General features: G+C 47.4%; 11 protein-coding genes across 11 annotated transcripts; 4 read left to right on the forward strand and 7 right to left on the reverse strand.

The window, feature by feature from the left end:
- Positions 1 to 1,434: 1,434 nt before the first annotated feature.
- On the reverse strand, positions 1,435 to 3,272 carry FOBCDRAFT_245612 (uncharacterized protein; the record flags this gene model as incomplete). The annotated part of the gene is made up of 2 exons (XM_054707732.2): positions 1,435 to 1,917; positions 1,974 to 3,272. 2 exons carry the CDS (start codon positions 3,270 to 3,272, stop codon positions 1,435 to 1,437), a joined length of 1,782 nt encoding a protein of 593 aa, XP_054563707.2.
- A 776-nt stretch (positions 3,273 to 4,048) lies between these two features.
- Positions 4,049 to 4,628, reverse strand: FOBCDRAFT_149365 (uncharacterized protein; the record flags this gene model as incomplete). Its single annotated transcript, XM_059608314.1, has 2 exons — positions 4,049 to 4,350; positions 4,409 to 4,628. 2 exons carry the CDS (start codon positions 4,626 to 4,628, stop codon positions 4,049 to 4,051), a joined length of 522 nt encoding a protein of 173 aa, XP_059468126.1.
- A 770-nt stretch (positions 4,629 to 5,398) lies between these two features.
- On the forward strand, positions 5,399 to 8,025 carry FOBCDRAFT_208970 (lysophospholipase catalytic domain-containing protein; the record flags this gene model as incomplete). Its single annotated transcript, XM_054707733.1, has 6 exons — positions 5,399 to 5,461; positions 5,520 to 5,555; positions 5,962 to 6,016; positions 6,070 to 6,627; positions 6,683 to 6,832; positions 6,881 to 8,025. 6 exons carry the CDS (start codon positions 5,399 to 5,401, stop codon positions 8,023 to 8,025), a joined length of 2,007 nt encoding a protein of 668 aa, XP_054563708.1.
- Positions 8,026 to 8,818: 793 nt separating this feature from the next.
- FOBCDRAFT_149345 (uncharacterized protein) lies at positions 8,819 to 10,033 on the reverse strand (the record flags this gene model as incomplete). Its single annotated transcript, XM_031193182.2, has 1 exon — positions 8,819 to 10,033. One exon carries the CDS (start codon positions 10,031 to 10,033, stop codon positions 8,819 to 8,821), a length of 1,215 nt encoding a protein of 404 aa, XP_031029803.2.
- A 906-nt stretch (positions 10,034 to 10,939) lies between these two features.
- Positions 10,940 to 11,314, forward strand: FOBCDRAFT_281930 (uncharacterized protein; the record flags this gene model as incomplete). Its single annotated transcript, XM_031193183.2, has 1 exon — positions 10,940 to 11,314. The coding sequence occupies one exon, from the start codon at positions 10,940 to 10,942 to the stop codon at positions 11,312 to 11,314; it is 375 nt and encodes a 124-aa protein (XP_031029804.2).
- A 351-nt stretch (positions 11,315 to 11,665) lies between these two features.
- FOBCDRAFT_192754 (uncharacterized protein) lies at positions 11,666 to 13,077 on the reverse strand (the record flags this gene model as incomplete). The annotated part of the gene is made up of 2 exons (XM_054707734.2): positions 11,666 to 12,346; positions 12,397 to 13,077. The coding sequence occupies 2 exons, from the start codon at positions 13,075 to 13,077 to the stop codon at positions 11,666 to 11,668; spliced, it is 1,362 nt and encodes a 453-aa protein (XP_054563709.2).
- A 1,120-nt stretch (positions 13,078 to 14,197) lies between these two features.
- FOBCDRAFT_265712 (uncharacterized protein) lies at positions 14,198 to 16,165 on the reverse strand (the record flags this gene model as incomplete). Its single annotated transcript, XM_031193185.3, has 3 exons — positions 14,198 to 14,485; positions 14,541 to 16,019; positions 16,082 to 16,165. 3 exons carry the CDS (start codon positions 16,163 to 16,165, stop codon positions 14,198 to 14,200), a joined length of 1,851 nt encoding a protein of 616 aa, XP_031029806.3.
- Positions 16,166 to 16,726: 561 nt separating this feature from the next.
- Positions 16,727 to 18,789, forward strand: FOBCDRAFT_245620 (glycosyl hydrolase; the record flags this gene model as incomplete). Its single annotated transcript, XM_059610709.1, has 3 exons — positions 16,727 to 18,341; positions 18,404 to 18,609; positions 18,697 to 18,789. The coding sequence occupies 3 exons, from the start codon at positions 16,727 to 16,729 to the stop codon at positions 18,787 to 18,789; spliced, it is 1,914 nt and encodes a 637-aa protein (XP_059466319.1).
- A 724-nt stretch (positions 18,790 to 19,513) lies between these two features.
- On the reverse strand, positions 19,514 to 21,299 carry FOBCDRAFT_324594 (general substrate transporter; the record flags this gene model as incomplete). The annotated part of the gene is made up of 5 exons (XM_031193187.3): positions 19,514 to 19,599; positions 19,653 to 19,807; positions 19,865 to 20,777; positions 20,834 to 21,160; positions 21,218 to 21,299. 5 exons carry the CDS (start codon positions 21,297 to 21,299, stop codon positions 19,514 to 19,516), a joined length of 1,563 nt encoding a protein of 520 aa, XP_031029808.3.
- A 655-nt stretch (positions 21,300 to 21,954) lies between these two features.
- Positions 21,955 to 23,771, forward strand: FOBCDRAFT_171242 (Alpha/Beta hydrolase protein). The gene is made up of 2 exons (XM_031193188.3): positions 21,955 to 22,142; positions 22,206 to 23,771. The coding sequence occupies exons 1-2, from the start codon at positions 21,961 to 21,963 to the stop codon at positions 23,734 to 23,736; spliced, it is 1,713 nt and encodes a 570-aa protein (XP_031029809.2). The 5' UTR covers positions 21,955 to 21,960; the 3' UTR covers positions 23,737 to 23,771.
- Positions 23,772 to 23,936: 165 nt separating this feature from the next.
- Positions 23,937 to 25,578, reverse strand: FOBCDRAFT_265715 (uncharacterized protein). Its single transcript, XM_059611362.1, has 3 exons — positions 25,318 to 25,578; positions 25,185 to 25,263; positions 23,937 to 25,130 (listed from the first exon to the last, which is right to left on the reverse strand). The coding sequence occupies exons 1-3, from the start codon at positions 25,418 to 25,420 to the stop codon at positions 24,074 to 24,076; spliced, it is 1,239 nt and encodes a 412-aa protein (XP_059466320.1). The 5' UTR covers positions 25,421 to 25,578; the 3' UTR covers positions 23,937 to 24,073.
- Between the last annotated feature and the right edge of the window lie 44 nt (positions 25,579 to 25,622).

The raw sequence follows: 25,622 nt of genomic DNA on the forward strand, positions 1-25,622 counted from the left end.
GGGAACAGTAGACTCCTGCACCAAGGGTTATACAGAAAATATATATACTTCTCCCAGATTGAGACCCCTGACTGGCGATATGAATTTTGCCTAGCCTGCTAAAACCAGTGCATTGGCTTATGGAATCGATCGAAACATCGCGAGAGTTTTGTACTAAACCTTATACCTAGTCCCGAATGGCGGGAACAGGCAATTGAGCGAAAACGGTTGGTCCTCTAAATGTGGTATGGTGACGGCAACATAAAGAAAATATAGAATATAGGTATGAGAATACCTTGAGCGGTTATCTTGCTATTGAAGTAATAGTAATGTTAAATTCACGTAGTAAGTAAGTAAGTAACTACATGGTTATAAAAACAAGTTTACCCTATAGTATTTCGTAACACGGTCAACTCAAAATTCTCAATACGTGTATTTATTATTCCACATATATATTAGTATGATTTGGACTCTGAGAAGTCGGCTGGCTTTAGTAAATTATGAAGACTAATTCTTTAGATCGCTGCAGAGCGCCACTTACAGTACATCGGATCATGGTGGCTTACAGCTGTGATTTGAGCGCATTTGAACTGTTTCTATTGGAGGAAAGAATGTCATCGGAGTGTGGCAGGTAAACACTCGTGCTGGAAGAGCAACTAAAAATCTTACCAGTCGCCCCATTATCTTTATTCTATCTTACCATTAGCTACTCTTATAAGTATATGAAGCTGATAGAGGGTAAGGATCGTACTTATGCATGTGAAGTGGTTCAGGGTCAGGACTGTTCTTCCAATAGGATGGCCCGGAAGGTTGCGATCCCAGACAAATAGCGGGACAATATTAACCCGCACCCACCCTCTTGTAAAGTCGCCATAAGCGACCGATTCCAAGCTTGGCTAGTCTAAGATGTTATTGCCAGAAGTGACACTTCCTCCGCTCATTGACCGAGTTGTGCTTGCATGTGCTGTCCTCTGCGTTTCACGATGTTTGTTGATCGTCAGTATAAAGACTTACTCAGTGGGTAGGATACTGACGAGCGCATACCCACGAGGCCCATTGAAGCCAACCAGACCGCAGCCAGACCGGCGAGGAGCTAACACTTAAACGAAGCTTTCATAGCGACAAGTCACCTTATTTCAGCTTACCATAAAATACTGGGCGAATCGGACCATAGCTTTGACAAGGGAAACAAGGACGCACGCCGGGTGAGCCTCAGATTATGATATTGGGGGTTTCGATAGGCTGGATAAGTATGTCCATGGGCTGTTAATTTGTCACCCAAGCCTTCTCTGCCAAAGAGGCAGCAATAACTGAAATGTATTGTACTTTGATTTAACTGTAGGCATCTATTTAACCTGCTAGCTTGTCTTTCCCTTTCACATTGAATATCACCGAGTCTAGATCGAAGATCTTTCAAGAGCAAGCGCGGCAAAACTGAAACCAAAGGGCCGCGTCTCATCCATAACGTGCTAGATTGGAGAAATGATCTCCAAGGCCGTTGAGACCAGTGCCACGCACAATGTCATCGTAGTGTGGTGGGAGTTCGTCGTTGATGAGTGCGGGGACGGCTGGTGGTGTGATGTCGCTATCGGAGCTAGACAGGTCGAAGGTGTGGTCCCCCGATACATCAGTGGGTTGCCATGAGTTTGTGGTAGGGTGGGCGTTATGCCCGTCAGCGACAAGGTGGCACGCAGCCAGCCCTCCAATGGAATGGCGGGGTGGCTTTTCGATCGGTATGGTCAAAGCATCAGGGCACCCACAGCTTTTGTGATAGCTCAGAGACGGAAATGTCTCATCAGAGTAGGAAGGAAGGCTCATGTTAGCCTGGTTGGCTCGACAGTTAAGAAGAGCAAGCGGCAAGTATGTGATGGTATCTCGATAGATGCGCTTTTTCTCAGCCGGGTTATTGGCATCAAGAAGGCTGATATGCAGTATGATCTGTTCGTCAACGTCAGCGTGAATAAGGCGGGGCGGGAGGATGCTGAGGAATTTACCTTCAGGCAATGCTTTGCAACGACATTCTTCCATATACACTTGGGGTGCAGCCTTAGGTCCCCCCTCCTCAACATCATACCACACGTGGGGATCTGCACAGCTGCTTCGATCTCAGTTGTACCCCAGAAAGTCGGCAAATCCAGATCCGAGTTGAACAAAAGGCTGTCTCGTCTCTCTGTCACAGTATCGGCCAATGTCCGCTCCCCTGATGCCTCTGCACTCCTTTGTTCGGTAGCCATTTCGCAAGTCTCGTTTCTCGGCTCTGGGGTGAATTCGCCATCACGGACGGTTACGAGGCCTGAAGTCGCCCATGAAGGGAAAATAGCTTTCTCAGCTGTCTTCTTGAGGAGAAGGACGGTGCGACTGGGAGTCCTCTTGATAACCTTCTTGTTATTCGACGAGTATTCTATAGATTCGGTTACCAAGACCTCGAACCCATGCACTTGGACCTTGTCCAGAGGCCCCAGCCGAAGGAAGATAGGGATCATGCTGCCGATAGGGAAGCTTCTTCCCCCTACGATTATATCGTAGTATAAAAAGTCCTCCCATTGCCGGCTAAACAGGATCGGCTGCATCGTCTCCAGAGATAATGGATCTGGAATTCTCACCAATGTAACCTCTTTTCTGCCACGAAGATTGGTGTTGAACATACCAGCGCGAGCGATAGTTGCACGTAGCTCCCACTTCACAGAGCCATATGGTACCTTGATCGTCTCCAGTTCGTCTTGTGCGATTGAGAATGCAAAGGGATAATCGTATGTACCCGGGCTGAAAATCTTGTAGTCTTGTACTTCAGTTGCGGGTCGAATCGTATTGCCATGGTTGTAATATTGTGCTTGAACGTTGTCAAGAGCCAAACGCCGTCTCTTTTTGGCACCCATGATGCTGTGAAGATTTAGATCCAACGGTGCCAATGTATTTCCTTCATTCATAAGGTTGCTGTCGGAGCCTGATGCGCCCTGCAACTGGTATCTGCACTGGAACCCAAAATCATTCTTTTCAAGGTTGTTCAAGGCGCTGAAGAATGTCGACACTTGTGTTGGCATGTTACATTCCTCGTGGAAGTCTGGTTGCGTTGCCTGTTGCCAGGCCAAGTGAGTGCGTCCCACCAGCCTAAGCTGCACTGACTTGATCTTCGTGTTTCTTGTGACTTGCAGCTGGAGTGTTCCTCGTAATAATGCAGTGTCATTCCGCTCCTGATAACAGTCCTGGCACAAGGATTCAAATCCTGACAGGAAAAGACTGGGTTCATCGAGGTGAATGGAGCAGATTGCCCGATTCCCAAGAGTCACGGGCATGAAGGGCGATGGAAATGATGGTGATATGGTTGAAAAAACAAATATGAAGCTATTGCTGTTGGTATTATTGAACCTAATGGCCGGTTAATACATGAAGGCTCAGCAAGGTACTGTAGAGAGTTGTTTCAGCTTTTTTCTCGTAACAATTGGGACCTGCATATGGTATGTTCTCTATTTGCCTCTATGGTGCTATCTAATGTTAGAATGTTTGGCTTTGTACTTCTTGACTCTATACTTCAGCATGTGTCCTCTATCTAGCACAATGAATAGCGATATACCTTGGCAATTCGAGACCGGTCCATTTGTTGCAGATTAGATATGATAAGGTTGGGTCTGGACTTTCTATTTCTCATCCTTTCGTTCCTCAATTGGTGCAATCCAGCTAGATGTCATGCACTAGGCCACGCTGACAGGTAATCGTTGAGCGGGATGCCTGTCAAGGAATAGAAGCTTGTGGGGATCGAGGTTAGGGTCTCTTTGGACCCATATTGTCGAGCTGAATGACATGTGTATTGTCGCCGCGTCACCAACAGCTTAGCACAATAACTAGATTAATTAGTTGCATCGGAAGATGGTGTTCACCACATGCATCACAGGGTCTCAGGGTCTGAAGAGATTGGGAGTTCCTGTCTTTGCAACCATAATCGTATTATAGTGTCGTCAATGGCCTCATCCCATTTGGCAAATGAATGATACGATTGCATTCCCTGTGGTCTAGCTCCCAAACCTAAAAGACTTTCACGGTCAGGGCAGAAAGGTATCGAAATGTATACGTTTCAAAGCTTTAGTTTACCATTTATTATTCTACCTATAATAACCTTCTCAACCATTGAAGCCACTGCATATCTCAGTGGATGGCTTTTGGAATCAGTGCCCAGTAATAAGTCAATAGTTGCCGATGCTATGGCTGCACTGACAACCTTGATTGACTTCTCGCCAGCCCAAGGCCCTCTATCATTTTTGATACGGGATGCTACTTCCGCCCCCGTACGGACACCCATAAGCAGCGCATGGTGGCTTTCATTACCAATCTCGGAACCCCTCTTTTCACTATGACCGCTCGCTTCAATCGCCTTTGCTGATGCATATCCTGTAAGCGAATATAACGGAAGTAGTTAGACGGAGATGAGCCTCACTAATTAACGTCTCCAGAGCCGATGGATTAATCAAGTGACTCCACCACTCTGGCTCTTCGTACAGTCTCATAGCGTTGTCGTCTATTGGTCTGCGGTGAACATGATGATGACGGTGGTGACAGTGATGATTTGGATCATCTATACTATCATGATTATGATGGCGTCGCCGTCCTTGCTTGGAGAGTTGACCCTTGTCGAGCTTGTGATCGGTGGAAGACATGTCAGTGTTTTGAGTGCATAACATTTATAAAATCAACATCTCGAAAGAAGCGACACCGTGGCCCATTTTATAGATCTTAGTTGTAGTCCTGGTCAACTAGATATGTTCACTGATCATGATTGTAACAACTTAATCTATGTCTATCCTTGATAGTGGTGCTGTGCCATACCACAAAGATACTCGAGCCGTTTGCTAAATCTTTAAACGGTAGTGTCTCAAATAAGGGTTCCTTTTGATAAGAGAGCGGCCACTTGTAAAGCTCACAACTCACTTTAGCCAACTGATAATGGCCCCCGTGGTGTTAAGGACAGCTATAGACAAATACATAAGGCTGGAATAACTTCACACAATATCGACAAACTGTAATGATGTTCAAGACTGATCTCTTCTATTCTGCTTACAATCTAATAGTTACGCACCCCATGACAGCGCAAACCATCAATTAATTATCGTTCCAAGTCAACAATAACATGGCTGCAAGGGAGTTATTAGTTGTTATTCTGAATCATGCTAACAGGAACACAACATTAAGGCAGAATCACCAAGCCTAGATCATGGCCAGTGGATTGACACGCCAGACTCGCGACCGCCGCAAGAGCTACTAGCAGGGGAGAGCGGCAGGTTGCGATGCCAGTCAAGCCACATATATGGTGTGATTACTGGTTCGGTTTCCTCCAGGGTCTTCGGCTTCGAGACCAATAATAAAGTGACCTTTTCGTAGAACATACCTTACGTGGGGCCAAACAAATACGACTGCTGTTGCCCACGAGATGCTTTCAACATCAGAGTTTTGGGTGGGCGGGGAAATCAGGCTGTTGTTGATTTCGTGTTTGGTAAGCTAACTATCTTTGGCAATGACCCTGTACATCGAAAACCTGACAGCCACTACAGAACCAGTTTCAGGCTCAGATGCAGGATTGGATGATGGTGCGTTTGTTGCTGTCACTTGAATGATCTGAGGGATCAGTACGTAGTCTGACAAACAGCTACGTTAATGCAAAGTTCAGCCACGTTTGTCTTGCATGAAGCCAAACATGCGATGTTATTGGCTAAGATGGAGTACTAGTCCATAAGCACTAGTCAGTGGGTTATTACACAACTTAAATTCACAAGAACGCATACGTAACTGTGACACATGTGACTAATAGCCAGTGGTTTTGAACAATACGCCTCAGAAATACACGATATTCCAATAAGCACAAGGACCTCAAGGCTGCTCTTGTCTCCGAGAGATATTGGAGTCTCTCTGTTCCCGTCCGCGTCGCCATCCTAAACTGAGCTACCACTCAAAATCATCGACCCTGACAATTCGAACCCTACTTGACAGTGAAAGATGATACCATGCGGTCGCTTGATCCAGTTGGCAATTTTGCTGGCGTTTTCCACGGGTATGTTCATGTATCAGTTACCAAGGTAGACTTGGACTAAATCTCTAATCCAGCAATACACTGCGGCTTCCCTGAAGGCGGACTTTTCCCAATTCTTGAGCCAAGAGCAGCACCGGATGCCCCTGATGGATATACCCCAACTCGTGTCCCATGCCCCAAGACACGGCCCGCAATTCGGCAGGCAAAGACATTGTCGACTGAAGAAACATCATGGCTGGAGCTTCGCGATAATAGCACTTTTCCAGCGTTAGAAGAATTTCTTACCCGTGCAAATCTCGGAGGCATCGACATTGCAGCATACTTGAACGGCATTGTGAGCAATGGCACGACGTTGCCACGAATTGGCATTGCTATCTCCGGTGGAGGTTATCGAGCCATGATAAACGGTGCTGGTGCCATCGCTGCATTTGACAACCGAACCACAGGGTCGACAAGTGAAGGCCAATTGGGCGGTATTCTCCAAGCTACAACCTACCTCAGCGGTCTGTCTGGAGGCAGCTGGGTGGTTGGAAGTCTGTACGTACAGAACTTCACGACAGTGGAATCTATCATTTATGGTTCCAATGCTTTCCTAGGTTCCCTTTGGCAAATTGATGATTCAATCATCGAAGGTTTGTTGCAGCATAGTTACCTATTGAGGGCTCTTGCTTACTTTGATAAACCCAGGCCCAAATGATCTGTCTGTAACGCGATACTACCGCGAGCTATACCAAGATGTCCAAGGTAAAGTGGAGGCAGGTTACAACAAGTCCCTAACCGACTATTGGGGAAGGTCCTTATCTTATCAACTTGTCAATGCGAGCGATGGAGGTCCAGGTATTAGTTTTTGACTATAGTCTGAATAGGGAGCTAACCATCACTTAGCATATACCTTCTCATCGATTGCAAATGATACCGAGTTCGCAGCTGCGAGGGCGCCTATGCCTCTTATAGTTGCAATAGAAAGAACAACGGGACAGCTTCAAATAGCAAGCAATTCCACCATCATGGAGTTCAATCCGTGGGAAATGGGATCTTTTGACCCAGAGCTTGCCGCATTTGCACCTCTGAAGTATGTTGGCTCTGCCTTCCAGAACGGTACAATCGGACGCAATGGAGACTGTGTCGCTGGGGTCGACAACGCTGGTTTCGTTATGGGCACCTCAGCGTCGCTTTTCAACCAGGCATTCCTGCAGATCCAAAAGGCCGACAATGTTCCAGAGTTCCTACTTAAGGCTATAAATAATACTCTGGCGGATATTGGCGACGAGAACAGGGATATTGCTAACTGGCCAAACCCGTTCTACAAGTATAATCCTAAGAACAACTCGAACGCAGACAGCACCATCCTTACCCTTGTCGACGGCGGTGAGGATTTACAGAATGTTCCCTTCCATCCATTGCTCGTATCTGAGCGACAAGTCGATGTCATCTTCGCTATCGACGGCTCGGCTGATACCAAGACACATTGGCCGAACGGCACATCTCTGGTAGCCACATATGAGAGATCTAAAGCAGGCGTCTCAACTCAAAACAACGAGTTTCCAAAGGTCCCAGACCAAAACACTTTCATTAATCTCGGTCTGAATAAGCAGCCGACCTTTTTTGGTTGTGACACAGACTCTGGTAACTCGTCAGGGCCACTGATTGTCTACCTTCCCAACGCGCCATATTCATATGAGTCTAATTTCACGACTTTCGACCTTGAATACAGCGACAGTGAGAGAAATCAGATTCTTCGCAACGGTTATAATGTTGCAACGATGGGTAATGGCACAGTGGACTCAGATTGGCTTGCCTGCGTAGGTTGCGCGGTGTTGGCTCGTAGCCTAGTTCGTACAGGCACAGCTGTACCATCCAAATGCGTAGACTGTTTTCAGAGATACTGTTGGAACGGCACGACGAACTCGACAGTTCCCAACACCTACGAGCCAGACTTGATGATTTCGGATGCTGTTAGGCGTTCGGTGCCCTGGTTGATAGCGGTTGGAGTTACTTTACTAGTCAATTTCCTGTTCATTTCTTTGTAACTAAGTATGTATCTAACAATGGATGAATTTATGGATATATTTCTAATACATCCTAAACTTCACACTTTTTCAAAGAAGATTAATATTATCTCAAAAGATAGTAACTAGGGTTGGCGAACATGATATGTATATGTCCAACATAGGCATTTATTAAATTTTGAACTTATATATTAAACTCCACATTTGGAAAATAATTCAAATTCAGAAATATGCTTTGGATACCATATATTATAAATTCGGGCTAACTAGACCAGGTTCTATATATACTAACTTTATTTTATTTATCATAAACCTAGCATTGCTTAGGTTATCCATAATTGGAAACCTAACTATTATATTAATAGTAGATCTAATATATATTAGATAGTTTCCTTAAGGGTAAATAAGTCTTTAAAATAAGTTATCCCCAAGGTATATTATTCCTAGGTTAAGTTATTTTTACTTATACTTTAGTAAGATAAATAATATAACTAGTTAGTAAGTTCTCCGGCTAATAAATAAACTTATTGCTTGTAAATCCATTATATAAGTCTTTTATAGCAAGGGCCTGTTATTCTATAGGGTTTTTTATAGGGTATATATAATATAAGCTTCTAGAATTATATTAGTAGTTCTTGAGTAATAATATAATATTAAAGGAGAGCTTTAACATAATGGAATAATAATTAATATCTTAAAGTATTTTATTTAAACTTACTTTAAATAATAATTTGTTTATAAAGAATGGAACTTGAATGTTACCTATACTAAAATAGGCAATAATCTTCCTGTCGTTTAATTCCAATTCTAAACCCTACAACTCAGCATCAACTCTAATAGTATAGCTCTTCTCTGTCTGCTTTACTAGAATAATCTGAACTCCCCAGCCAGGAACCTTATATACGCTCACTCCACCCTGTACCAGGGACAACGTTCCATCATTCTTGTCGTAGACGCTATCGTTACCGCAGCCACCTGATTCTGGGGTCACATCTGCAACACGGATAGGGCCGTAGCCTGACTTGACCGAGGTATCAACTGTGTAGAGTAAGACGCCGGGGGCGCACACGCCTGAATCAAGACCCTCGGGTATACGGGCCTCTACGACAAGTGCGGAGGTTTGGTTGACGGCGACGACAACAGCTTTGACGGCATTGTCAGAAGTGTTTAGTTCTAGTGGGGTAAGAGTGTGCTGAGTAGTTCCTCGCTCCGAAACACAGTCGATAGACTTGTCGTCAATCCAACCCAGTCGCCATTTGTCCCAGGCGAAGAAATCGGGGCCAATGCCAGAGACGTCACCCATGGCACTCCAGCCACCAACGTAGTAACCCAGGCCAAGATCCTCGAACGGGTACAAATCGGCCAAACACATAGTATGTCCGGTTTCGTGAGCCAATACAATCCAGCTTTTCGGTCCCCAAGCCGTAAATGCGTCGGTCCCAACGGTGACGGTCTTCCGGGCAACATAATCACCCTGTCTAGTCTTTGCTCGCGTAACGAAGGTGATGGACCGAGAGATTCCTCTAACACTGACGCTCTTTACGGGAACAACGTAGAGGACATCTGATTCAGGAGGTGGAGGGCGAGTGCCTTTGGCTGTGTAGGCGTCGAGGGCATCCTGGATGTATTCTTGATGTTCTGCCCATGTGAGACCTCGTTCCCATCCATATGATGCAGCAGATGCGGGCATGCGGTAGAACTTGGATAGATCGGCCGAAACATTGAATGACAGAGCCCCATGAGAAGCCTGTCTGTACCATTCGGTTGTTTGGGGGATTATAGCGTCGTAGAGCGATTGGGGGGTCTCGCCTTCGGCGGCTTCGGCATCAGAAAAGTCAACAAATATCATGAAGCTTTTGAGAGTTCCGGTGCTTGGGGCACAGTCCCCATTGTAGTCGAAGCCGACACTCATATCCACGCTGTCAATGGCGGCCAACTTGCAAGCGGCTTTCGATTTAGGGGGTGTTGGCTTGCAGGCAGCAGCGCTGGCTACAGCAGGCCAAAGAAGAGAAAAAAACAGAACCTTCATGGTTATGCAGCTTGAATAGAAGCAGAATGAGAGGTGATGAGTGAGGAGAGAACAGTTCTCTGACTTGTACACTAGGGCATCTTTTATGCCTTCCTCTCTTCCAACCCCTGAGGCCCATCGTGCACTGCCAACTTCCTATTTCACCAGCATTGCCAATGACTCGAGATTGAACAATTGCAAAGTCCTAATTGAATCGTCAGCACGTTTCAGCTTGGACAGCCACTGTCAGCGGACCTGGGTGCTCACGTCAGCGGGTCAGTCGCCTTCCCCGATGTCCACGTCTCTGATTGGTTAGTATGGGGCTTCGCACAGGGTCTGGACTCGCCATGATCAATTATCAAGATAGAAAAATTGCGCTTCCCATGCAACGTCTTAGGGCTATTCAAGCACAGCCACTTCAGCTTAAGTCTCCCTATGACGCTTAGTGAAGCTGGCCGAAGCTCTGCAGTGCCCCTATTGGTGTCAGCTTTCGGTTAGATGGCGAGACTTCATTTGGGGTTGCCTGTCCGCAACTGAAGGCTTTTGTTACACTATTATGAAATGAGTACCGATGATTGAGGTCAGAACTACCAAACGGGAGGAAATTACATCAGCCGTCATCATCTCACCGCCTCACGGAAACGGTGGTGAGGATAGATGCCGAGGATGCTTCTGGAACTGCGAATCCGCAACCCTTGTTAGTGATGGTTTAGGAGAGGGATTATACTGAACACCTTGAGCCCACATAATTCAGAGCTTCCATGATAAAAAGGTTATGATATCCTGTTCTCCTCTCTATTATAATTACCATCATCGACACTTCAACAACCAAAATAGCTCTCGAACAGCCCTTTAATCTTTGGTTCTTCCAAATTTAAGCCTTGCCTTAACTTTGAGCTTCTTTACCTTCCCCTTACGCTGTTTATAATGCGCTACACCTATTCTCTTCTTGCCTTTGCCGTCACGGCTCTAGCATTCCCTACCGAGAAGCCCGCCGATAATGGCAAGTGGGTTCCTGGTGGGTACGAAGGCAAGGGTACTGGCCACAATGATGGCAAGTGGACACCTACCAAGTACCCCGGCGACAAGTCCAAGACCAAGAAGGACCAGGTGGACACGATTGATGATGACTCCTGGAAGCCTGGAAACTACGAGAGTCAGGGTACCAACTTCGAAGATGCTAAGTTGCCGTCTAAAAAGTATGGTAAGCGCAGTGATGAGGGCAGCTGGCACCCTGGCAAGTATGAGGGTGATTGTACTGGTTATGATGATGGAAAGTGGACCCCCGAGAAGTATGATTAGAAGAACACTAAGAGGAATAGCGGTGGCAAGTGGGCTCCTGGAAAGTACGAGGATAAGGGCACCGGCTTTGATAATAGTAACTGGAAGGGCAGCGAGATAGTTTCTTGTCTGAAGATGAATTTATATTAGTTTTAAGTGTAAACATTTTATATAATACTTAGTAAACCTTGTATCTTAAACTAATTCTTTATTTCCATTGAGTTTAATATTGTTAAGTACTTAGTTATATTATATAAAATAAGAAATTTTAATAATCTTATAATTATTTTAAGATAAGTCAACTAATATATTATATATTTATGTCTATAAACTATAAATATCAGCTATTTACTTTTATAGGAGTAGGACTACCTATTTTGAAGGCTGCTGTTGCTGGTGCTTCTTTGTTGTATACACCTTTTTTGCAATTTGCTTTACTTGCAGTCCCAAACGTTGCGCCATAGGCCACATCTCAGCATACTTTATAAGGGCCCCAATATTTCGACCCATATTTTGACGTAGATCCTCATCATCTTCGGCCACAAAGGTTAATGACCATCTGCTGAGGTGGATTGTCGATGAGAGTGTCACCATGTAAGCAAAGAAATGAGTGTGTTTGAGGAGAGGAACGCGTTGGCTGATCAACTTGCTAAGTTCCCTCGCAGCCCGAATCGTATGTTTCGTATGCGAATTTAAGGCATCGCTGGAAACAGCTGGCGTGTTGGGGACGCAGGCCTTAATATTATAAGTCAAAGATGGATCCAGTTGTGAGTGAGGCTGGTGTAAGAGAATAGAAATAGCCTGCCACATCATAATGGCCTGGAACATCATCTCATCTAACTCGCCTTTGCAATAAGCGTCATATTTTGAAGGAGGTAAGCGGAGCATCCAGTTGGCGAGGAGCCTGTCGACATGGTCGACCTGTGTTGGCATTTTTTGAAGGGTACCCAAGAGGCAGGCACATTGAATCCGATAGGTGTACGATGAAAACGGCCTGCCATCAAACAGTCCCAAGTTTTCCGTATCGTATGGGTGAATGGGGGGAGGTATTTGCTAGATCTTGTAAACATACAGTAGATACCAGGACTTATAACGCGACTTACTCCTGTGAGATATTGGTACTCCTCACAAGGCAGACCGACATCCGTAGGTACATCATACAGAATAAAGATGTTGGTTTGATGCACACCCGACATAAGGGCATCCACAATGTAAAGCTCCCACCACGTCCTCCGCCAGCTCTCCTCAAGTATCGGAATTCCTTGTCCGTTGGTGGCTGCAAATGGATGCGTGTTTAATTTAATTTGAATCGAGATATCCCGGGCATTTGCCATGAGCTTTTTGGCCCTTTTTCCTTGACGATTGCCGTCAAGTCCAATGATGACAAGCAACATAGCCTGCACTAAGAAGCCGTTTTTGAGAGGCGTACCATCTATTAGGCGGGATGCATCTGTTAAAAGGCTGCGAGAGCTGTCTTGCTCGATGTATAGAGAACCAATCCAACGCATAGCTGCAAGCAGGGGCTCCAGGGAGGTCTGCTGTGCTAAGATTAGAAGAAGATCCTTTGGCGGTATAAAGGGATGAGCGGCGTAGAAATTCAGATAGAACGACTCGATGTAACGTTCTCTCAGAGGAAGTGCCCGAGGTACTTCGTTGCCAGTACCACCAAGCAGAGTCTGAGAAGAAAAGGCAGGCAAACTAGTTGACGCAATAGGTTGAGAGAACGCGGCAATTGGGAAGCCTGTGTCAACGCTCGAGTGACTTGCGACATTACCGAAAAACATGGTGGGATCAAAGACAGAAGGGAATTCCAGCGCAGGCGCCGCGGGAGCAGAACCGACTACCGTGGCTGTGCGTTCAACAATAGGGACAAGGGTCTTTGGTGCTTCACGGTGACTAGAGGATTGAGTAGATGTGCGTTTACGGCCGTTATATCCGCGACGGGAAGCGGCATAGACGCAATCAAGATTAGCAGTTCTACAGCGGGAACAAGGACGTTGTCCATCGCATTTAAGGTGCCTTCTACGCTGGGCGCAAGACCAATGTCAGCATTCAGTCCTTTTTGAGCATCATCGTCAAGATGAGGCAATGAAACCTCTAGGAGAAACCGGCGGTGTAGGGACAGTATGCAGAACTCACGCAAACAAGACACGCAGCTGGAACCGAAACAAGGTTACGGCGAGTGCTAGCAGCCACGCAAGGCTCCAGAGATGGCAACATAGCAGGCACAGAGCTCGCAGCACCAGCAGGCGATTGCAGATTCAGAGCGGCCTGGACCACGAACGCGCTTTTTTGGCTGAAGGATTCGGCGGAGAGGTACCGTGGGTGCATTTGAACAGGCGGTAAGGTTGTATAAATAGCATATGCAATTTCTGCCTTATGGAACCTTCTCTTATTGATAAGTAAGTAAGTTAAAAATAAACTGCAATGACAATGTGTATATTTCTTAGCGATATTAGAATAATTTAAGAAATTTAGCTATCCCTGCGCCTCCGCCTTTTTACCTTTCAGCCTTAAACCGTTAGGTTACTATTAGCTAATACCTATCACGGAACTTCCCGGAATTGTACAGAAATTTACACTATTCCTAAAGTGGAACTCAACTTAACTAGAATTTATTTTGGAGATATTCATAACTTGGTCGAGCCTTAATCTGTCTTTATATTATTGGTCGCAAGTGCGCCCCGTTTCCCATTTATCATTAAGAGTCAAAACTCGGAACGGGCCCCGTTCCTATCGTCAATCTCTGTGATACCAGATCACCTACGTGGTAACGAAGTGAGGGTATTCAGAAGGGTATCAGGGATTAAATTCAGGTGGGCCGTGGTGTTGTGAGGTCAGCCCCAAGGCCCGGATTATCTAATCCCCGCTAAGCGGGACCACCAAGATTCTCACGCATCACTCTCAGTAGCTATTTACTAAGAGGTGCATATACGGTTTAAGGAAGGGGTGTTTCCCTCTGCGGAAAGATGCAAATAGCGAGAGATAGCCATTAAGCATCTCCTCGGCGCCATTAATCACATGCCCTGAACTTGACCTCGAGTTCGGAGAGTCTTCCTGTGGCAGTATTCCGTTTGTATTAGGGTCTCTTAAGTCTGCATGAATGGGATACTCTTGGTTAGGCGAGAAGGCGGCGCAACATTCATTGACTTGTAATGCTGCACAAGTCGCTATATCAGAGAGTTTCTCAACCTGTTGTTGTTGATCAGTTTGGGTCTTTATCAGCGGGAATCTTAAGTATACATACAAGTCCAACGCCATGTACTTCGAGACTAGTCATCTCGAACTGTAAACAGGTATCAAGAGCCTCACTGGCAATGGTCAGGGCGTATTCATTACGGAACTCCTCATCGTCAGATAGGGCTTCAACATAGCCGTGGCTACTGGCCAAAGACCATAGCTTGATCCTGATCCAGTGCCTGGTAACAAGGATATCTGCATGCTGAGCGTGTGTATCAATACCAGAAGGTCCGGAGAACTGTGGCGGAATCCGGTACCGTCGTAGTAGAGTGAGTATTGTGCTTTTGGTGACATGTGTCGGGGACTCTTCTCCCCAACAGAAACCTTTCCAGCATTTTATTATATCGGGATCGATGAAGTCCACCTGCTCCAGCATGCTGCTGATACCTTCCATGGCAATGATGTTCTCGCTTTCACCCCTATCATCCGAAGATGCGATGGCGTTTTGTAGTTCTTGCAGCTTGTTCCGGCTCAGTAGTTTCGTGCCCGGAATGTAGTCTCTCTGAACTGAGTAGATCCTCTCAATTATTGTGAGGCTGATCAATGTGCGGAGTCTTCGTTGTTTCTCCGTGTCTCCAATCTGGCCATATGATTCAGGCTTGTCGAGATTCATCACCTCGGCTAAAGCTGCAGCCTCCCTAAGCCGAAATCTGGCTGCATCAAAATTTCCCTTGCAGAACTGACAGGCAAACAAGAAGACACTCGTCATGATTGCCTCTAGAGTTGGGCTCTGGCCGAGGTCAGCCTGTGAGTGCAAGTTTACGGCTAAAGCCAAGTGAGCGTCGGCCCTTGCCTCACGGTTTGGCCATGGGCGCTTTTCTTGACTCTGCACTGGCTGAAGTAAGACTAGAGAGCAGATGGCTTGAACTAAGGAGCCAAAGGACCGATCATGAACATGTCGTTGACTGGCGATGTTTTGAAGCAGAAACGAGCGGGTAAAGAAGGGCATGGACTGCTGTAGGCGTTCTAGGAATACGTCGATAAGCTGCGGGACGGTGCTGTCACTTAGGAGATGGTCGAGCGTTTCGTTTTGACCTGAAGGATTCTGGAGTGGGGTTGAGAGGTATATATCAGGACTTGCAGGCATGCTCAGTGGCAGTGAGGGGGAGTAGGGAGGAAGGTCCACCACTCCGAGGAACGTTTTTGGATAGAAGAAGCATTCTCCCAACCCAAGGTCCCAGTAATCTGTCCCCAGCTGCATAGGAGAGACTGTAGTAACTTGTGTGTGCATAGAATTGTTCAGACGCATCGAATCCAGTTGCTGTGCCTGCGCAGGGGTGCTCACTGCCATGGAGTCACCAGTTTCAACAGCCAAGTAATCTATTCTTCCGTCACTTGGTATGCTGAGCGTCTCAGAAGATACTCTCGAGTTTACATCTGGAGCATCCGACACCGGTCGATTGTACCGACGTTTCTTTCGAGGTCGTTTGTATTGGCATTGTAAATCGTTCTCTCGACAGTTTGAACATGGAGTGCGTCGATCACACTGCAAAATGAGAAAGTCAGACTCGTGAGACCGACTAAGCTGGCAGGGAGTGGTCAACTTACCTTGATCTTGCGATGAAAACAGTGATCACATGATCTAATTTGAACCGCACAACCCAATGCTGAATTAAAGACAACTTGGTTCATTTCGAGCTGGAGTTTCCTTTTTCCGATACGACGATTGCCACCCTCCGCAGCACGTTTCATCTGCAGCAAGAGACCTTTGTGACGGATAAGGAATAAAACCGACGCTGGCTTGACTTATGAGCGCGAGGATACTGCGGGGAAACCATGTCAAACCTCTCGGTCCGACAAAGGCCTGGGCCATAACTCAAACCATCCCGAGGTCTTCCCCGCGAAGCAGAACAAGGGCTAGTGTCACCCTTTCCAGCCTTTAAATCCACCATGGTACTGAAATGTGCTGACTACCAAGTGTCTAAATGTGACATCGCGCTCTAAGCCCAATTGGGAATATTTCCGCTGCAGACGAGCACAGTCAGAAGGACGAGTTACAACTGCCGATTTGTAAGGCCGTGATATTCAACATGCCAAGTTTGCAAGGATGAAAACGGCCGAATGCCGTCGTCAGTCTCCGTCATGTGATTTAATCTGCTAATGGCGGTTCCGCATTTTCACGGTCTTTCGGAGGCTACGTTTGCTGATTACCCACGGTAAAATTGTCAAAGCAGTCACTGAACAGAAATCATCATGGCAACCCTCGATTCACCCATTCTTGTGCAGCTTTCATCCAAACGCCACGTCTATGAGACTATTGTCTATGGGGCTTCTTACAACACACCTTCGACGACATCCCATGATGATGTACTTCACGGCCAAGATCCCTTTGCCACCGCCAAAGCATCAGATTGCACTGCCACCTCGACCCCAGGAAGCCAGAACGAAAATGCCCATCATCGCTGGAGACCACGCTATCACCTCATGCCGCCAACTGGCTGGCTGAACGACCCTTGTGCACCAGGCTATGATCCCGTCCATGATGCTTATCACGTTGGGTTCCAGTGGAACCCCAAGAAACCAGAATGGGGCGATATTTCCTGGGGAAGCGCACTTTCAAAGGACCTGGTTTCCTGGGAGGTCAGTGGCTGTCCATCTATCCAACCGTCAAAGAAGCATGATGGAGAAGCAGGGGTATTCACAGGATGTTGGAGTCCAGTGCCCTCAGCACCCGATCGAAGCACTGCATTCTATACCTCAGCGCGGGCGCTTCCGATACACCATACAATTCCCTACAACTGGGGTTCTGAAGCAATCTGCATTGCCACGTCAAACGACGCTGGACGTACATGGCAGAGAGGGCATGCACCAACCATTCTGAAGGGCCCCCCTCGCCATCTGCAAGTCACAGGCTGGCGTGATCCATACGTTGCCAAGTGGCCTTCACTCAGCCGGTTTCTAGGAGACAGGTCAGATCAAGCGCTGTTTGGCATTGTTTCTGGAGGTATTCGCGGTATTGGCCCTGCAATATTTCTCTACTCTCTTGAACAGTACGATTTGGCGGCCTGGAACTTCCTCTCTGTGCTTACTATAGCAACAACCTCTCAAAGGGAACATCTTTCGCAATGGGAGCCCGACTATGGTGCAAACTGGGAAGTCGTCAACTTCCTTTCACTCCCTGACCCTGATGATCAAGCAATAAGTCATGAGGTACTAATAATTGGCGTTGAGGGGCGTAAGCAATTCACTGTCAAGACTTCTGGACGGCATCGCCATTCAGAGTTCAGAAGGGATCACGGCCAGATGTGGGTTTCGGGAAGCTTGACGAAGACATCAGCAGGGATGCAAATGCAATTCCGTTCTGGCGGTGCTCTGGACTACGGAGCCATCTATGCTGTCAACTCCTTTCACGATCCAAGATCCAACCAGCCAGTTGCGTTTGGCTGGATTGTTGAGGAAGATCTCTCTGCAGAGCTGAAGGGGACACAAGGATGGGCCGGACTGTTATCGGTCCCGAGAGTCGTCCGGCTGAGCAGGATATGCCATGTTGTCCATGCATTGAAGTCAGATTTGACATCTATTAAGTCATGTGACGTGGTTCCAGAAGGCAAGCCGCAGCAGAGGTTACTGTTCCCGACAAAGTCTCCTCAGACCTATACGATTACGACATTGTGTGCTATGCCAGACCCCAGACTCAATAAGCTTCGTCAAAGTGAGCGGCTCCTGGGTCCCATCACCGATCACACCCTGCCTGAGGCTCTGGGAAGCTTGGAATTCCCGCTCGGATGCTCCTGCTGGGAGCTCGATGTATCGTTCGATATTGGCAATGACGTACAGAGTATTGGCTTCGCGATAAGCCACACAAAAGGTAAGACTATCAGATATAGCTTATAAAAGGCTTCTTGAGGTTACTGACATTTCTTATTCAAGATTCAGAACTGCGTACCGTCGTCTCGTTTAGTCCTGACTCGGAGACGCTTAAAATCACGCGAGCCAAATCCACCAACATGACAGACATATGCGTGGCGGATGAAGAGGCACCACATACCCTCTTTTCAACCTTGTCTCCCGGAACTGCTGCAGAAGCTGAGCCATTCCCCTCACAGGAGCCCTTGCGACTCAACGTATTCTTTGATGTGAGTTGTCTAGAGCTTTTCGCCAATAAAAGAACGGCAATTACTACGCGAGTCTACCCGGAAAGCATGGCCTGCTATAACATTCAGCCATTTGTGGTAAAGAAGGGTGAACGCCCGTGGTCGGGTCAGTTGCTTGAATGTACAGCTTGGGAGCTAAAGACTTCGTGTTATGAGGTTTAGATAAACACAAACATAGGCATAAGGGGATATGTAGATGGGAACGATATCTAAGACTGTTTCAGAAGAGATGTGAGACTTCTTTGCTGTTTCTTTCGTAGTTTGAGTTGCTATCCGGAACTTCTCAGGGTCTATAAATGGTTAGATAATAGCCAAATACAAAAGCTAGCCGGTGTAGCTATCTATTAGAGATAAAAGGAACTCCAGACCTGAATATAATAGGCAAAAGACACCTAGTCTAAGATCTGCTAACTTCATCCTAATCTTACCTAAGTCTTTTATCCCATAAGGTAGACCTCCCAAGCTCTCTTACCTCTCAGATCATGCCACTATGTGCAGTAGAGCTTAGCCTTGGTGTTCTTATTACACAATATCGATTGAGTGAGTAGCATAGGCAAGGTAAGGCATGCAACGCAAGCGTCAGCTTCCAGATGTATCGACTTCCAATAATACATCACTTAGGCAGAATGCGGATCATGAATACAATACCCAAGGGGCAACAATCACATGCACCAAATGGCTACATTACAGTGGCAACTTTGAAATGGGAGGGGAATAATGCTGTACCTGATGAAACTGTGATAGAGAGAGACTGTGCAATTAAATAACTACTCTTTGAACTCGTTTGTACCCCACTGGATCTTATGAATATCGAGGTCCTGAGTACATACGCCCAACTAACTCCCCATTGTCGCTGCCAACCTGGCTTAAACCCTACTCCATCACTTTAAACTTTAGCTTCGTGGTGGGCAATCTCGGCTTCAATCTTCTCCTCATTCATGTAGCTCTCCATAGACAGATTGCACTGATAGTCTGAATTATGAAACATATTAGCAATGCGCTGATAAACATGCCGTCGTTCTTACCTTTGAACTTGCGAGCAGGAACACGGGCTTCAAACATGGCATCCAGCTCAGCAGGGGTTCTTCCCTTGGTCTCGGGAAGGTACAGGTATGTAATAATGATGCACCCAGCCATCCAACCAGCAAAGACGAGGTACGTCTTCGGACCAAGGTTACCTCTGCAATGACAGTCTTGTTAGCATGCGGGTAGGTAACAAACAGAGAGTTATACTTACGCATCGGGCTGCGAGATATATGGCAGCACGTAGATTACAACAGTAGAGAAAGCAGCCAGAGTCAAGAATGAGAAAGAGCTGGTCTTGTTGCGCAGACGAGCAGTTGGTATTTCAGCAGAGACGACATAAGTCAGAGGGCCGAATCCAGCTGCGAAAAAAAACGAGAAGAGCATGCACATACTCGCAATGGCCTTGGCGATGCTGGGGTTTCCTGTATAGTCCATGAAGCCAAGGACCCCGACGACGAGGTCAATACAGAAGACCATAGTGAAGGTGCTGAGGGCGAGGGTTCGGCGTCCGACTCTGTCGACAAGGTAGATTCCGGTGACTGCGCCGGCGAAAGCGAGGATGGCGCCGACCATGGTGAGAAGGAAAGGAGACACGTTGCCGCTGACTGTGGCGAGGAAGATGGTAGCGTAGTTTGTTGCGAAAGCAATACCTGAGAGTTGCTGCATGTTTCCGATGGACATGGCCAAGAGAGATCGACGGAGATTTGTTCCGCGGAAGATATCGATCCACGGAACCTTGGAGTCATCCTCACGAATAGACGCTTGGGCCTTCAGAGCCGCGAACTCAGCCAAAATCTCAGCCTCTGGGTAGCCACTGCGGACGCTTCTAAGAGACCTAAGGGCATCGCTGTCACGAGACTTGGTAAGGTACCAGGTTGGTGAATCATCAACGAAGAAGAGTCCAACGAAGAGGATGAGAGGGAAGAGGATGCCGAGGCCAAGGGGGAGACGGAATGACATGGCGGACATTTCAGTGCTCATGGACCAGTTGACGCCACTTGCGACGATGGCTGCTGTGTTAATGAGGACGATGGATGTTCCGACGATGGCGCCACGGACGTTTTCGGGTGCAATCTCGGCCATGTAGGTTGAGCCAAGCACAATGAAGAGCCAGATGGCAACATCTGAGAGAGAACGTCAGTGAACACGGACAAGCTGGAGCAGGTTCGTCAAGACTTACTCGCAATCCAACGACCGACGACTATCTCCGCCAGCCCAAACGCAGCAGTCTGGATGGCGCTTCCAACAGCACTAAAGATGCAGCCGACAAGTATCATTTTCTTGCGGCCATATTTATCGGCGAACTGGGCTGCCAGGGGCAGTCCGAGGACACAGCCAGTGACGGGGAGAGCTGTCATGATGGAGATGTCGGTTGAGGTCAAGTATGGAGTGCCATTGGGGAGACGGGTGTGAGAGATTTGGTTGACGAAAGGGACCATGGCGAGGATGCCGCCGCTGATAGCACCATCATAGCCAAAGGTGAAGAAGGCCATGGCCATGAGGAAGGCTGAAAGTTGGTATTAGTTCGTCGTACTATGACACGATGAAGGAGATAATAACTTACTGGAGTAGACCAACTTTGGACTCCGAAAGAAGTTTGCCAACGAATCAGTTCGCGGCGATGCATGATGAACGTCGGCAGTCATGGCGAAGGTGGAGGTGAGTGCCTATTAGAGGAGTTGAAGGAAGGAAACAAGAAAGAGAACTATTGTGACCGATTTTGGATCAATTGATCTTAGGATAAAAAAGTCTCAAGGTCTGAGAGTGCCAATTCCAAGATAATGGGGTCCAACTGATGGGCTCGGCGAGAAGTTATATACATACCCTAACTCCGATACTCTGGGCCTGGTACGAAAACATGGAGGTAGCTTGGTGAAAATGGAGACACTGGGGCAAGTTTTCCGGGGCCGGAATCTGGGGAATGGGGAGACTCGACGCGATCAAACGATGCGACAGAGACTTAAAGCCTCTCATTTTGCCATGTCCTGGCAAACCTTCCTACAGATCCCCGCGCTAAGTGTCCTATTGGATGCTCTATCACTCTTTGGGCCAAAACCCGCGACACCAGGTCATGTGAGGGGAAGGAAGCGTTGCCGCGATGCGCAACCGAGGGAGACGGGGATATTCCCAAAATGGTCAAGTACAGCGCCACTAAGTTGCAACCTGTATAAGACGAAACTTAACCGCCAACCCCAACCGGCTAATTCACTCTCGGCAAGGCTGTCGCAAGCTCAAAAGCGGTCTCTCAGCTTAAAGGATAAAGTCTGCATTGACTGTTCCTTGCAATCAACTTTGTTAAAAGCAAGTATGGCAGTATCAGGCTATACCCTCAACCACCCTGAGCTGGGTAGCATCATCGGCTTTGCCAGAGGCGATGATGTTGTTCAGTTTCGCGGTATCCCATTCGCGTCGGTTCTTGGTCGCTTCCGCCAAAGCATCTTGAGAGCCGGACCATTGCCTTCGCAGCCATTTGATGCTCGCCAATCAGGGTAAGTAAGCAGAACCGAGTCTCTTCATAGTCACAAAGCATTTAGCTTACTAAGTCCTATCAGACCTGAATGTCCCCAATTGGTCCTGCCCTTTCCTCTGTACTGGACGGCGCCACCTCCTAGTGGGTATCCTGCCCTAGAAAAGCCCATCCAAGATGAGTTCAACTGCCTGAACCTATCCATCACCGCACCACGCAAGGCTCTTGAATCAGGCCAGAACGTTCCAGTATTGGTCTTCATTCATGGCGGCGCTTTCATGGGCGGCAGTCAATCAATCCAGCTATTTGGACGCGAAGTCTACGATGCTACCAACCTAGTAAGGGCAAGTCTCGCTCGGGAACAGCCACTCGTGGTGGTCACCATCAATTACCGCGTGGGACTTCTTGGATTCCTCACTTCGGAAAAGCTGGCTGAGCGGAGTCGTGCTCATGGTGAGGCAGTTGGCAACTACGGACTTCATGACCAAAGACAGGCGCTGGAATGGATCTCTCGTTTCATCGCAGGGTTCGGAGGTGCATCCAGCCGAATCACCATTCATGGAACTAGCGCGGGTGGTGCCTCATGCCATTACCAGGTCAACTTCCCCAATCGCAAGTTCCAGAGCGCCATTCTGTCCAGTGGAACATCTGTCGGTATCGCGTCGCGGCCTATGAAATGGCATCAGGAGCGCTTCGACTATGTGCTATCTCAAATACCAAGCCTGCAAGCGGATGATTCGTGTCTACTTGATTCATTGGTGGATCTTCCTGTGGATCAGCTTTTGCCAGCATCGCCACCATCACTCTACAGCCCACTCGTTGATGGTGATTGGGTTCCTGAGGCAGGTCTCAAACCGACCCTGGAAAAGTTGGGCAAGGCTGGCGAAACCCTACCGAATCTAATGATTGGTGCAACGGAGTATGAGCGAGATCTAACATTGATGCTATTGTCTGATCTGTCAAAGCCTCTGCCGCCTCCGCCTCGACCAGAGGCAGAGATACTCCCCATTGCGCAGGAGGTACTCGCAGGTAGCGCCATGACTCCTCAATTGAACTCTGGCGACAGTCCTTTCTGTGTCCCTGAAGTTGCCCAAGCGTATAACCTGAGTCGAGAAAAGTCTTGCTTAGACTCTTTTGAGGACCTGGCAGGCCTGATGGCGGATGTGGCATTCCGTACTCCACCAATGTATTCGGCAGCGGTCATCAAGAAGCATCAGATTGCGCACGACCATGCCGCTAATGCGGCACATGTGCTTCTCTACGAGATTCAAGCTACAAACCCATACAAGAATTGGCCACTTGGCTATAAGAGAGCCAATCATGGTATTAATGACATTTTCCTCTTCAACCCAGCAGAAGACCAGGTTCCAGCCAAACACCTTGAGAACTGGGTGTCTACCGTGGGCCAGATTCAAGCTGCATGGCTCGACTTTTGTTATGGAAAAATGCCATGGGCCCCGTTCCAGTGGTTAGAGGATATTGACTCACTAGGGGGTATTTATGTGTTTCCAGATGGTGGGGAGGGCAGATTGTGCAAGACATTGGATGAGGTTGATGGCACAGCTACAGCTACGCGATGGCGTGCACTTTTGAAGACTTCTTTTGAATGTATTTAGATATCTTTAATTTCTCATGCGGGGTTACTATTGAGATCACTTGTTTCATTTATATAGCTCTTTATTCTCTTGCATATTGAAATGGTGCACCAATGGCTGGTTAATCTCAAGGAGTGCTGGAAAATTTCAGGCTGTCCCGATGAATATTTAATCCGGGCTTGCAGCAGAAGTCTAAATTTGCAATAATTAGAAAGAAAACGGCCAAATTATGTCTGCAGTATTTGAAGCTATTTTCGTAGCTTTCCGAGTCTATATGCATAAAACTAGACAAAGAAATATATCGAGGCTCAATCTAACTAACTGTGAAGAAGCAGTGAAAGCTAATACATATGATATCTTAGTTGGTTGACACTCGAATGATAGGAATTTTATAACCCGTGTAAACATTGCCATCCATATAACAGCGGGATAAGTCATACCCTGGGGAGACCAATAACAAACGCTGTTTACATGTCCAAAAGTCGGCGATCTGGTTGCTGCCGAATTTGCACTGTAGATATTGATATCCCGTTCCATCTGCGACCTTGCAAACCAAGGGCGGCGCACCCTTGCCCTGGATCATGACAGAGCCGTAGGGGTTTCCACTTCCGGGTGAGAAGTTGTACGAAGCAGACTGGCCAGCTGCACTGCCTGGTCCGTTGAGTGCTTTCACTTCGCCGGTTCCCTTGTGTACGGTATATTGCTGAACGGTCGAGGCATCAGAGTTGAAGTCCACGTAAAAACTGGTTCCTTGGGAGGACTCAAGGGATGAAAAGCCAAGCGAGCCTGAAGTCGCGAGCGAGGGATCATTGCTACCAATTGCAATCAACTTAACTGTCTGGAGTGGCTCGGCTGTTTCGGTCTTTGTGGTAGTCTCGGTGACGGTCTTGGTAGCGATAGTGACATCGTCAGTGACGACATCGATAGTCTTGGTGACTTCTTCGGTGCTGTAAGTCTTCAAGACGACAGTGGTCTTTACCGTCTGAGTGACCCAGGTGGTGCTGACCGTTGTCCTGACGGTGCTGGCGCGTGGGATCTTGACGTGAATTATCTTAGATACGACAGTTACTCTAGGGCCGTTGACTGTCTTGGCAGTGACACCGATGCGGGAGCAAGCCGATGAGTACTGAGCGGAGTTTGTGCATATGCTGTTGAGGTATTCTGGGATGTGAGGTACAGAGCGTTTGTGCTTGAAAGGCGGGTTGAGATCGGCACCCTGGGTTGTGATTGTCGCCGTGGCCTGTTCAGTCACGAATTTGGTTTGCTCCACGGTCCGTGTCACGACGATGTTGTCTGTGATGGTCTGCACGACGGAGCTTACGCTCGTAGCGATGGCGGATGAGGTACTGGTGACGGTGATTGACTTTCTGACGGTCGGGGTCTTCTTGGTGATTGTAGTTGTTTTGTAAATGGTGCTATGCATGTTGCATTAGTTTTTGCAGCATCTAGACCGAGTTGGAATATCATACGCCTTCTTGGGAGTTATTGTAGTGAGAAGAAATGACTTGCAGTCAGAGGTACGCTGCTTATTGTTGGGCTGCGCAACAGCTGTCAGAGCGCTTCGTTAGCCAATGGCACGACTTCGCTAGTAGATTAACATACCATTATAACAAACATCAGGGCTCCGAATAAATGGGTTCCAAAAAGCAGCGTCAGCACCTGCGACGATCATGCCCAAGGGCGCGAGGATTCCAAAGAACTTCATTTTTGCAAACTCGACTTTTAACCGACAAAAAGGAGTTGGCGAAAGATGACAAGAACGAGGATACCACAGCGCAACGAGTCATTAAATAGCATCAGCTGCTGTCTCCCCTGTAAATCGTGGCTGCTGCTGAGCTGGTCAATTTTGAAGCTATTGATGACCCTTTTGGACCTACTGAATTTGCTTCGGGGTTCTCGCGGTCTAG

Source organism: Fusarium oxysporum, chromosome XII (assembly GCF_013085055.1).
Source record: "Fusarium oxysporum Fo47 chromosome XII, complete sequence".
Lineage (NCBI taxonomy): Eukaryota > Fungi > Ascomycota > Sordariomycetes > Hypocreales > Nectriaceae > Fusarium > Fusarium oxysporum.

What these genes read in the sequence shown, in the direction of transcription:
- FOBCDRAFT_171242 (XM_031193188.3), top strand. Translation starts at nt 21,961, where the DNA reads ATGGCAGTATCAGGCTATACCCTCAACCACCCTGAGCTGGGTAGCATC. An exon ending in TTTGATGCTCGCCAATCAGG is followed by an intron (nt 22,143 to 22,205) that starts GTAAGTAAGCAG and finishes AAGTCCTATCAG; the next exon opens with ACCTGAATGTCCCCAATTGG.
- FOBCDRAFT_265715 (XM_059611362.1), bottom strand. Translation starts at nt 25,420, where the DNA reads ATGAAGTTCTTTGGAATCCTCGCGCCCTTGGGCATGATCGTCGCAGGT. An exon ending in CCCTGATGTTTGTTATAATG is followed by an intron (nt 25,264 to 25,317) that starts GTATGTTAATCT and finishes GCGCTCTGACAG; the next exon opens with CTGTTGCGCAGCCCAACAAT. An exon ending in ACAATAACTCCCAAGAAGGC is followed by an intron (nt 25,131 to 25,184) that starts GTATGATATTCC and finishes CAACATGCATAG; the next exon opens with CACCATTTACAAAACAACTA.